The 10,491-nt window shown below is 56.2% G+C and overlaps 4 protein-coding genes across 4 annotated transcripts; 1 reads left to right on the top strand and 3 right to left on the bottom strand.

The window, feature by feature from the left end:
- Positions 1–109: 109 nt before the first annotated feature.
- On the bottom strand, positions 110–1,516 carry C8A04DRAFT_32041 (uncharacterized protein; the record flags this gene model as incomplete). Its single annotated transcript, XM_062781955.1, has 1 exon — positions 110–1,516. One exon carries the CDS (start codon positions 1,514–1,516, stop codon positions 110–112), a length of 1,407 nt encoding a protein of 468 aa, XP_062633828.1.
- A 1,716-nt stretch (positions 1,517–3,232) lies between these two features.
- Positions 3,233–4,715, bottom strand: C8A04DRAFT_39910 (aspartic peptidase domain-containing protein; the record flags this gene model as incomplete). The annotated part of the gene is made up of 3 exons (XM_062784756.1): positions 3,233–3,885; positions 3,937–4,391; positions 4,468–4,715. 3 exons carry the CDS (start codon positions 4,713–4,715, stop codon positions 3,233–3,235), a joined length of 1,356 nt encoding a protein of 451 aa, XP_062633827.1.
- A 1,543-nt stretch (positions 4,716–6,258) lies between these two features.
- Positions 6,259–7,607, top strand: C8A04DRAFT_14930 (uncharacterized protein; the record flags this gene model as incomplete). Its single annotated transcript, XM_062778295.1, has 2 exons — positions 6,259–7,025; positions 7,106–7,607. 2 exons carry the CDS (start codon positions 6,259–6,261, stop codon positions 7,605–7,607), a joined length of 1,269 nt encoding a protein of 422 aa, XP_062633826.1.
- Positions 7,608–7,689: 82 nt separating this feature from the next.
- Positions 7,690–9,280, bottom strand: C8A04DRAFT_14955 (uncharacterized protein; the record flags this gene model as incomplete). Its single annotated transcript, XM_062778306.1, has 5 exons — positions 7,690–8,150; positions 8,213–8,301; positions 8,357–8,382; positions 8,450–8,801; positions 8,865–9,280. 5 exons carry the CDS (start codon positions 9,278–9,280, stop codon positions 7,690–7,692), a joined length of 1,344 nt encoding a protein of 447 aa, XP_062633825.1.
- Positions 9,281–10,491: the final 1,211 nt, after the last annotated feature.

The raw sequence follows: 10,491 nt of genomic DNA, 5'->3' as shown, positions 1-10,491 counted from the left end.
CCAGCCCAGCCCAGCCCAGCCTTGACTCATGTCGATGAGTCCCTCCGTCCGAGCCCCCAATTTCCAAAACCCAGTCCCCCCAAAAAACCCAGCGGCAAAACCCACCCCATTACCAACCCTCCTCCCTCCACCTCCACATATTAATATCTACCTCCCGCTCCCACTCCCGTTCCCATTTCCTCTCCATCCTCTCCCTCTTCTCCCTCTCCCTCCTCCGGCGCTCCTCCTCCCGCTCCATCCTTAACTCCTCCAATAGCCCCCCTCGGCCAACCCACTTCTCATCCCGCTGCCGAGGCACCACCCCGTTGTTGTCTGTCCACTCCATCCATCCTGTCCAGACATATTTGCGTCGGGAGTCCCAGAGCCATTCGCCGCCTAGTGAGGGGAGGATGTGGGCTTCTTTGGTGGTGGTGGGCTCGCGGGATTTGGGCTCGCGGTGTTTGGACTCGCGGTGCTTGGTCTCACGGCTCTTGGATACATAGCGGGTGTGTGATTTCCGGTGAGAAGAAGACCGCGGGGCCGGGTCGGGCCGGTATTGGTATTGGTATTTTTCGGCCCTAGCAGTTGCCTCGGCGGCTGCGGCTGCTTCAGCCTCTGCAGCGGCCTGTTCGACTTCGCGTGCGCGACGGGCTGCGCGGCGGTGGGCTTGACGAGCGCTGTCCCGTTTGGTGCGAGACGAAAATGAGATTCGCTCTGGAGGGGTCAGGTCGGGGGTGCTGGGCCCGGCTGGATAGGCGTCGTACTCGTAGGTATGGGGATAGGTGTGGGCAGTGGCCCGGTGGCTAGGTCCAGGTGTGTCAGCGCCAAGATCAAAGTTAAAGTCATGGGGGTCATGGTCATGGTCATGGGGGGTGGTGAATACATCGTCTTCATCATCATGGTAGTGGTAGTAGTACCTTGAGTCGCTGCTGCTCAAGCCACTAGTGTGGCGGGTAGACGTGGAGCGGGAGTTCCGCGGGCTGGGACGGTGCCGGGATCGTTGGCGAGGCGGGGGCGCGGCGGTTGGGTCCAGCATGTAGGTGGGCAAAGGGAACGGCAGGTCGTCGATGTCCACGCGGGAGTGGTAGGTCTTGGGACGAGAGGACGAAGAAGACCGGGGCACGGCTGTTTCGTCGGCCATGCCGCGAGGGTCGTATCCCTCACGACCAGAATGGGGCCGGTGACGGGGTTCCGGGTTGTATGTGGACCAAGGAATCCCGGTCTCGTCGTCGGCGCCAAGCGGGTCGTAGCCCCGAGCCCGGGATGAGGACCGCGGCCGGGGCCGGGGCATCTGCTCGTCGTCCGCGTCATCACGCGGGTTGGACCGACGTCCTTGGCCTGAGAAGGAGTATGTTCTATGCCGCCGTGGAAGCTCTTCCTGGTCGTCGTGGCTAAAAAGGGGTGACGAGCGGTGAGCAGATCCACGGAGGTGCGAATCAAAGTTCACACTACCGCCATTGAACAGTGTGTCAAGGCGGGCACGGAAACCATCGTCTGAGTCAGGGTCCGGAAACGCGGTTGCAACAGGTGGCGCCATGGTGTTCTTGTCACAGTCTCCACACGGCGGCTTGTCACTGGGTTGGGCCACGAGCTTGTTTGTCAATGAGTGTGAGAATCGTTGATGACTATCTAGGTAGGTAGTGACCGGTGATTGTGTTTGTGTTTGAGTGTTTTGTTCTCAAGTGACAAGAGATGCTAAGTGAGATCTGCCCCTGGGGTAGATACCCCTTGTTGACGAAGTAGCCAAAACAAAATAATGAATGAACAGGAGAACGGGGGGAGGGTAAAAACAAAGCCGATAGTGACGGGGTTACCGCCGAGGGCGGTACTGGCCGTGGACACGTCCCCGGTGGGCGAGAGGATATCAGATTGTCCCAAAATGGGAGAAAGTGAGGCACGAAGGAGACGAGGAAGAAAACAGTTGACCAATTCTGCTCTCACAACTTCCCTCTCAACACTCGACACTCCAATCTTATACCCCGAGCGCCCACCAGGGCCCGGCCGCGGCCTTGATCACTTGGAAGGTTGTGGTCAACCTCGTGAGGTGTTGTGACTCGAAAAGAGGGCCGCGTTGTTGGGTTTGATGCTGCGAAGGTCGAGGTCGGGTTTGAGGCCGGACGGGAAAGCTCGAAGCGAGGCGAGCAGAAACTGCGAGCAAAAGGCACTCAAACAGGACGGATGACCTCGACACCGCCTGGAAGTTCAGGATAGAAACGAAGAGGCCTCACGGGGAACCGACAACATATTTATTCGGCGGCCTGCCATAGCCAGGCGACGGTAGTCATGTTACCACTTGAACGGCCAAAACCGCCGGCCGCCATGTTGTACGCGGCCGTCCGCAGTCAAGCGGGAGTTTACCATAATCGGGGGACTGCGCGTTTGGCGCATCTTGAGACGTAGCTTTTTGGCGCCTCATGCGACCACAGTATGGCCGGCACATGGCGAGCGCGCCTGTTTCGCCAGTCAGCCGACCCCCCGGCACTGTACCGAATGTAAGTTTCGCGCGCAGCCTCGCGGAACCGCCCAAGCAGCCCCAGTCGGGCCTCCGAAAACGGCCGAAGCGGTCAAGTAATTTTCGAAAAACAGGGCGACCGTGTAACTCGAAGGGTGCCCGATGAAAGCCCCACTACGACTTATTTTGCGCAGAGAGGTAACCCACGGCCGCTTTTCCCGGGCCTGCAAACGAAACCGGCAGAAGATCCAGACTCTTGGTGGTGAACTTGGTGGGGAGAAATTGGAGAATCGGTTGCGCTGCGCCGAAACATGCGAAGCAACCGCCGAGGCCGCCAATGGCAACGCATGACCCTTCTCGAGCCCCTCTTTTTCGTCCGAGCTCTGGTTGGTAGATGACGTGCATGGCCGCCAGGGCCGACCCACCTGATCACGAAACATGCGACGAAGACAACTCGGAAAGTCGCAGTGTGTCGTTCCTGACACACTGCACTTTGCGCAGTTCGAAGCTTGCTGCGCCGAGCTGTCCATTGTCCAACCAACAACCAGCCCAGGCCTTCCATCGTCTTCGTTCCTGAGCGAGGACCTTGCAGGCTGTGATGATTTTATGCACATTGAGGGGTCCACGACCCCTCTTTCAGTTTCCCATGCGGCTTGGTTACCGTTTGTGTGGATTTCGTGGTTTTAGACCCTAACACTGACTAACTATCAACGACACCATCCTCAACGACCAACTCTCCTGTCTCACCCAGGTACTCTTACGCTCCCATCTCAGGATCAACCGACCTCCCCCTTCCTTTCGCTAGTGGTATGTCCTCCCCTTAATCCCTATCCAGGCCCACCGGCGTAGCAAACCCGATGTCCCCTCCACCCCATTCCAAACCGTATAATACGACCTCAACCACGGCGTCCCAAAAATCCACGCCGGCCTCCCCCGCACCGGCTCCCTCGCCACCCTCCCAGGGTCCGTAAACACCCCCTGACAAACCCCCGGCTTCCCCGGGTACTCCCCCACATTCACATACTCCCTCCGCACGACCGCATCGACCTTGTGCGTGGCGTTGCCCGCGGTAAAAAGCACGTCGCGTGCGACACGCTCCAGTAAATCGCAGGGCGCGCCCCAGGAACCGAAGTTATCGAGCGGTTGGATGGTGGGGGACATGAGTGCGTAGATGGCGGCGGTGGTCTCGCGGTCCGGGGTGGTGATGGAGGCGCCGCCTGTGTCGACGAGGGTGACGGCGTCGAGGGAGCCGTTGAGCGGGGGGGACCAGCCCGGGGCGGACGCGTCGTCCGGTGGGGAGGTGGTTGGGGGGTTGGTGGTGCTGACGCGGGCGCCTAGGACGTCGACGACCCACCGCCAGCGGGAGGAGGAGAGTTCCCAGTTGAGGGGGATTTTGCGGAGGGTGTTGGGGAGGTAGAGGGTGCGGTCGGTGCCGCCGAGGGTGAGGACGCCGGCTTGGTATTGGGGTGGTTGGCGACCGTGATGATGAGAGTGGTCCCCGCTACAGGGCTTCTTGCTGGGCGTGAAAGAAAAGCTGAACTCTGGTCCTGGGATTTGGCCAGTCTTTACCAGCCCCCAGTAGATGGGAGTGAACTCGCCCTCGGTCTCGTTCCAGAAGGAAGTCGGCGTTGAGCTCAGCCCGAATAGCCCATCCAGCGGCTGGTCGCGCAGACCAGGCGAGTAGGTCGAGTATATCGCGAACTCGCTGGTGGGGTTGTCGCCTCCGGGCGCGAGGCCGGCCATTCGTATGGTGTCGGTCACGACGGTGCAGTTGGCGCCTTGCACCTCGGGAGACGAGACGGTTCCGGCGCCTTGGCCGAAGGTGATGAGCAGGGTGCGGTTGGGCTGCGGTGAGAAAGTGCTGGAGTTGGATGGGTCGAAGAGAGCGTGGTCGCCGCAGGTGGTGCAGTTCTTTTGTCCCACGAGCATGATGGAAGCGCCGGTGTCGAAGATGAGTTTACTGTTGTGTGTGTGTGCAAAGGCTGATTAGCTTCCACTTAGGCCGAGGTCCAAACTTGGTGATAAAGAAAACTCACAACTTCTGCGGAGGGGTACCAGCGGTGATTTCGCCGTACCACTGCAGATCTGCCGTGCCATTTCTCCACACGTCCAAGTCGATGTTGGCAGGCCTGGCTTTGACGCCGCGTGCCAAAGCTCCGTTGCCGAACTGGATGGGTGAGAGGTGTTCAGGTATCGGCTCGAGGTAACCGTCAGGTTCGGGAACCGCTGCCGAGCGGACCAGCCCGCCGAACCAGGCCAAGCACAGCAGTTTGCTCATCATCATGATGAAATTGAGTCTTCAATCTTGCTGATGCTGTTGCGTTGTGATGGTGTTTGAAATGAGAGGTGAACTGCAGAGATGGTGAAAGAGAAAAGGATGAGTTAGGAAGTTTGAGGATTTGTATAAACCAGTCGATCGAACATCCGTTTCCTCTCCCAACCGCTCATACCTTTTTGCAAGCAAGTACAATCCGTTGTCGTTTTGGTATTCCTTGCCTTGAACAATACTAACAAATTTCATACCCGCCGCGCGCTCAACTGGTCCGGGCAGAGATGAAGTGGGCGGAATCAAAACAATGGCAAGTTCGGGGGGGAGAACAATCCCAATGGTCAGAGTGTAATTTCCACCTGCTGTCCGCCAACACCAGCATCCGCCACAGTTTCTGTTGGCTCCATTCAGAATATTGCACGGTATGGCATGCATTGTTGGCGGCCAACAATTGCGTCTCGGCATTATCTCCGAGAATTGGCGGACCTGGAAAACGACGGGCCGGTGCGGGCCTGTCCCACGTGGTAGTCTTGTAAGTAATGGGAATACAGATTCTGTTCCTACCTTACCTACCTAAGGTAGGAAGTGTACCTTATGCATACATGTAAGTACCCCCGGTCAAGTCTGCTGTCCCTCTAAACAATGCCAAGTATTTAGTAACCCCCAACAAAGTCGGGCCGTAGATCTGGGCCGAGCAGGTCCTCAACGTCTCGGCCTGGACCCGCTGTGGCGCCTCACGATAGAGAATCGCCGGCACTAGCGCAAGCTTATTTTGATGTCAGAAAGCCCTCCAGGTAATTACACAGCCCTTTGTCAATTGTGAGAGGCCATGTAGAAAATTACAGTCGCCGAGCAGATAATTAATGATCATTGGGAGAAATAAACCACTGCAATAGCAATATTTCGTAAACTAGAGGCGCCTCTATATTGCGCCGACGGATGAAAATAGAACTCAGAAAACCGACTGAGTTCAGGGGACATAACGATGACCGAGAATTCGAAGTTAACCGACCGTGTCTATCTCGGCCACGGGCGGTTACCAGTGTCACAACCGGCGACTTGCTGATACGAGCCATGATGCCGTGCATGTAAGGAGGTCAAGAGCCATGCCGTCCCTTCCGTTTTTTTGGCCTAATTTTCACGCAATCTCGCGAAACATGCTTCGCTCCGCTGTACTACTTGTGGTTGCTTACACGTGTAAACCAGAGTGAGGGAGGACTCAGGAGCTCAGGCAAGAGAAACTGTGTATCGTTGAATAATTATATCAGACGTACTGTGTGGGTCCGTCCAAAGGGAACGCCCGGACCGTTGCGAGGTGGGGCCAGCCAAAAACTTCCGATTGATCCCGGTGGGCCTCTTAGGGTTACATCGAGACAGTTCGCGCCGGCGACAGACGGCAGTTACCTCATTGATGGGCTTGCACACCGCCTGAGCGTTGACTTCCCACGGTCATTTCGTCATTTCTCACGTCCCATAACTAGACTATTTCAATCCACAATAGGGCACACCATCATCACTTCGTCTTTATGCTTTTTGTGTCACAACAAACTCATCAAATATGAGCGCCGCCGAACAACAGGCCGTGCCAGCCACGGCAACGGCGGAAGACACCCCCACTTCAGACACCGCCGCCGCGAGCAGCACCACCAATGCTTCAGAGGCAACAGAAGCTCCGGCCACCACGGACACCCCGGCTCCAGCCCCGGCTGCGGCGGTGGCTCCGGTGTCTGACGAATCCACGGCTGCAGCTCCGGCATCTGACGAACCCCCGGCGGCTGCTGGGCCATCAGACCCGCCCACGTCCGAATCCGTTGCGGCTCCTGCAGCCACAGATTCAGAAACAGCAGCCAAAACGGAGTCCGACGCTCCAGCGGCCGCCGCTGCAGCCACTGAAATCAATGACGACGCCGCCCCTGTAGCCACCGAAACTAAGGACGCCGTCATCCCAGCCGGCGAACCAACCCCCATCGATAAGCTCTGGGCCGCCGCGAAAGCCGAAAAACACCCCGAGATCTGGGGTGTGACGCTCGCCGACCCGGAGACCCACATCCCCACGCGTATCATTCTTCAAAAGTACCTCAACGCCAATGATGGTGACCTAGCCAAGGCGAAGGACCAGCTGATCAAGACGCTGCACTGGCGCTCCCAGGCGAGACCCGTGGAACTGGTCAAGAAAGCGTACCTCAGGGCCAAGTTCGAGGGGTTGGGGTATGTGACGCAGTATCGGCAGGAAGGGTCGACGGAGCCTACTGGTAATGAAGTGTTTACATGGAACATTTATGGGAGCGTCAAGTCGATTGATGAGACGTTTGGGGATTTGCAGGAGTGAGTATTATTCCTTGTCCCCAGAAGTCACGTTTGACAGTATCTCCCACCCCAGCGAGCTAACCAACCCCTGTGTCCAGCTTCTTGAACTGGCGCGTTGCCCTGATGGAGCAAGCTCTGCAAGCACTGGACCTCAACTCAGCCACCCAGCCGATCACAGCCGAGGAAGACCCCTACAAGATCTTCCAGGTGCACGACTACAAGTCCATCAGCTTCCTGCGCCAGTCACCTCAAGTCAAGACGGCCAGCGCCGAGACCATCAAGGTGTTCGCCCAGAACTACCCGGAACTGCTCAAGGAGAAGTTCTTCGTCAACGTGCCTGCTATCATGGGGTTCGTGTACACGTTCATGAAGCTGTTTGTGGCGCCCAAGACGATCAAGAAGTTCCACCCCATGTCGAACGGTGGCAATCTCGCGGCTGAATTTGGGCAGAGCAAGGTGGTGACCCTGGGGGAGAAGTTGCCGGCCAACTATGGTGGGAAGGGGGCTGCGCTGGAGGAGCAGGGCACTGGGCCGCTGCTGGCTGACGAGGTTCATGAGACCAGTGAACTGGAAGAACGGGCGGCTGAAAGGGAATTGTAGAACATATTCTTTAACGAGTATGAATTTAATCTTGTTCGGTATGCTCGCCTGAGCAGAATTTCCACCCCCCTCTTGTTCAATTTCATTCCTCATCCTGTTCCTCCTCCGCCTCCTTCACCGCCGCCCACAACGCCTTCAACCCATCCACATACTCATGCTCCTCTCCTCCCCCAAACAACAGCCACATCCGCTCTGTCTCCTCTGCAAACGCTCGCCCACGCTTCGCATCCCCCACCATCAGATACGCCCTCGCAAACCGCTCATAATACTCCACGAGCTGAGGGTACAGATCCTCCTGCTCGATCAGCGAGAAAGCCTCTAAGACCAATTCACCAATCCGCTTTTCGCGTTTTTCCTGTGATTCGCCATCGCCTAGATCGGCGGCTTGGCCGAGCGTGTGGTGGATGTCGATGAGTCGGGAGCGGCGGGTATCTGAGAGAGAGCGGACTTCCTCTGGTGCGGTGCACAGGTCGCAGGTGCAGGTGAATCCCCAGGGCTGGAGGATGGTTTGGCGGTCGGCGTGGGGGTAGCCCAGCGGAGCGTCTTTGAATGTTGTGAGTAACATCCGGGGGTCTGGTGGGGAGATGGTGAGTGAGATGGCTTACAACTGTGGGTGATTTCTTCCCCGGGCTGGATTGGGCGGAGGGAAACGATTTCCATTGCCATCCTGTTACTATTGAACCGCCAGAAGGCACTGGGCCCATTATTAGCAACCATCAAAGCATACTTGTGAGGGTATCTCAACTTACTTTGGGTGGCAGTCATGGTTCACCCTCTGCCAAACACTGTTAATACTCAATCCGCCGAATAATAAAGAATTACCGCCCCCGAAGATAACTCACCGAACCATCGATAAACAACGCCAAATGCGGCACCCCCCCAACATCCACCCCAAACCCATTCGTCTGCAACACATCCAACACCACATTCTCATCCCCTGACATCTTCGCCAGACCCATCACAGCCGCCCACTGCTCCTCGCCTAACCGTCGCAACCCAACATCCATCATGCTACTCTTCTGTCCCTCGCTAAACACCTCCCCATTCACAAAATCCATCCGAATCACCAGCACCGGAAACCCCGTCATGATGATCTCATGCCCGTTCAACGCGCTCGCCGCAGTCATGCCTTTATCGCGGCCGGGTATATCCCGGATCTCATACGCTGGCGTCCATGCCAAATTACTATCACCCCTCGACGTATTATCAGTAGCGGCCGCACCGGGAGTTCGATACGCAGCAAGCTGCCCGCGCAACACCCCCGCCACATCCCCATCATCCAACGCGCCAGAGCCAGCCACACTCGCCGCTATCTCAGGCGTGGTAATCAAGCTAAACCCCTGACCGCCGCGGAAATGTCGCGCGGTGAACACGCAGTCGGTACTAGCGGGCCGGGCCCAGGTGCCGTCGGCATCTCCCACTGCGTCGTCGCCGACAGGTTCGGGACAAAGAGGGGGTAGAGACCAAGGAGAAGCGTCTGTCGGGAGGGGACAGGTTGGGTGGTGATGGTGGTGGTGGACGGTCCAGGAGCTGCGGGTCCAGTCTCGCGTGGGGAGGTCCCGGGGGTGTTGGGAGGCGTGGATTGTGGGGGAAGAGAATGCGAGGAGGAGGAGGAAGAGGGTTTGGCGAAGGTGAGACCATGGGTGGTGGTGTTTGGGATGTGGTGTGAACATCTTTTGCCGGGGGGATATCGTCGTGTGTAGTTCAATGGTTGATTAGTGGAATAAGACATGAAAACATGGGAGGTTTGAAATACTGCGTCAATGGTTACTTTTGTGATGGATCGCTGTTTAAAACTCAACTATTAGAAAGGCTAGATACAATAAGGACACATGGCATTCACTGGCACTCCATTATGATTGATTGATTAACCTTGGCTTGACCATCACTGCAACTCTTAAGCATGCCTTAAAGTGCAGCCGGTCGGGTAATTAAATTGCCAAACCGCCCAGAATAACTGGACAATAAATTGCGAGGGCACCCGGGCTATAACTCCCCAACATTTATCCGGGGTATAGTCCAAGCCGACACTTGGAGCCATACTCGGCACTAACACTAAAGTTTCAGGTGCTATTTTCTCCGTTCGCGCAACCAGCGCTATCACCAAGGCTATTCTGAAACAAGCCTTTTGTGCCCTGTTCGGCGAACCATTTCCGTGTTGGCATCGTGGAAGCGCAGAATCCGGTTACTTCTTTGAATGTATGCTTGCGGTCGATAAAGGCGGCATGCTAAATAAATCCTGTGCTTCAGCTCTCAGAAGCCAATCTTGCTCGAGATTCGAGAACACCCTGTAATTATGGTCGTAAACTAATGCTCCATTCCTGAGGTGAAAATTTGAGTTAAAATTGAATTCTCTCATTCTTACAGGCGAAACTTTGAAATGTTAGCTCAAGTCACGATCCGATTTCAAGTTTTCTGGGTCTTCCCCCCCTTTTTAACATCGTTTGGATCAAGCCGATTTCACTATTGATTATTGCCGCCAATTAGCACCACCATATCCTTTATTCAAAATCGATCATGTCTCGGACTCGTCAGTCATTTTTCTTTGTCCAGTCAATCCTTTGTCACAGAAATGGATGCAGTGGCAATGAATGGCCTCGCTCCCCAGCAAAGCCGCTGAAACACTCCATCATCCTACAGTCGTATTGGAGAAGAAGAGCAAAATATAAACCAAATAAAAAACGAAAAGGATGTGCCTTGGTGGACAGGGAGTGCCGATCTCGTCCAATCGCAATGTCAGACGAAGGAGGGTGGAGACAGATACCAGCCAATGGGAGCCCTTGAATCCGGAAAAAGAGAAAAAGAGAAAAAGGAAAAGGGAGTGAAGAAAGAAAAAAGAGGGAAGGACAAAGCCGGTCTCCATCTGCCCCTCCATGCTTTGGGA

Source organism: Dichotomopilus funicola (assembly GCF_033296635.1).
Source record: "Dichotomopilus funicola strain CBS 141.50 unplaced genomic scaffold C8A04scaffold_78, whole genome shotgun sequence".
Taxonomy (NCBI): Eukaryota; Fungi; Ascomycota; class Sordariomycetes; order Sordariales; family Chaetomiaceae; genus Dichotomopilus; species Dichotomopilus funicola.
Note: the sequence above shows the minus strand (reverse complement) of the source record. Positions and strands in the feature narration are given on the sequence as shown.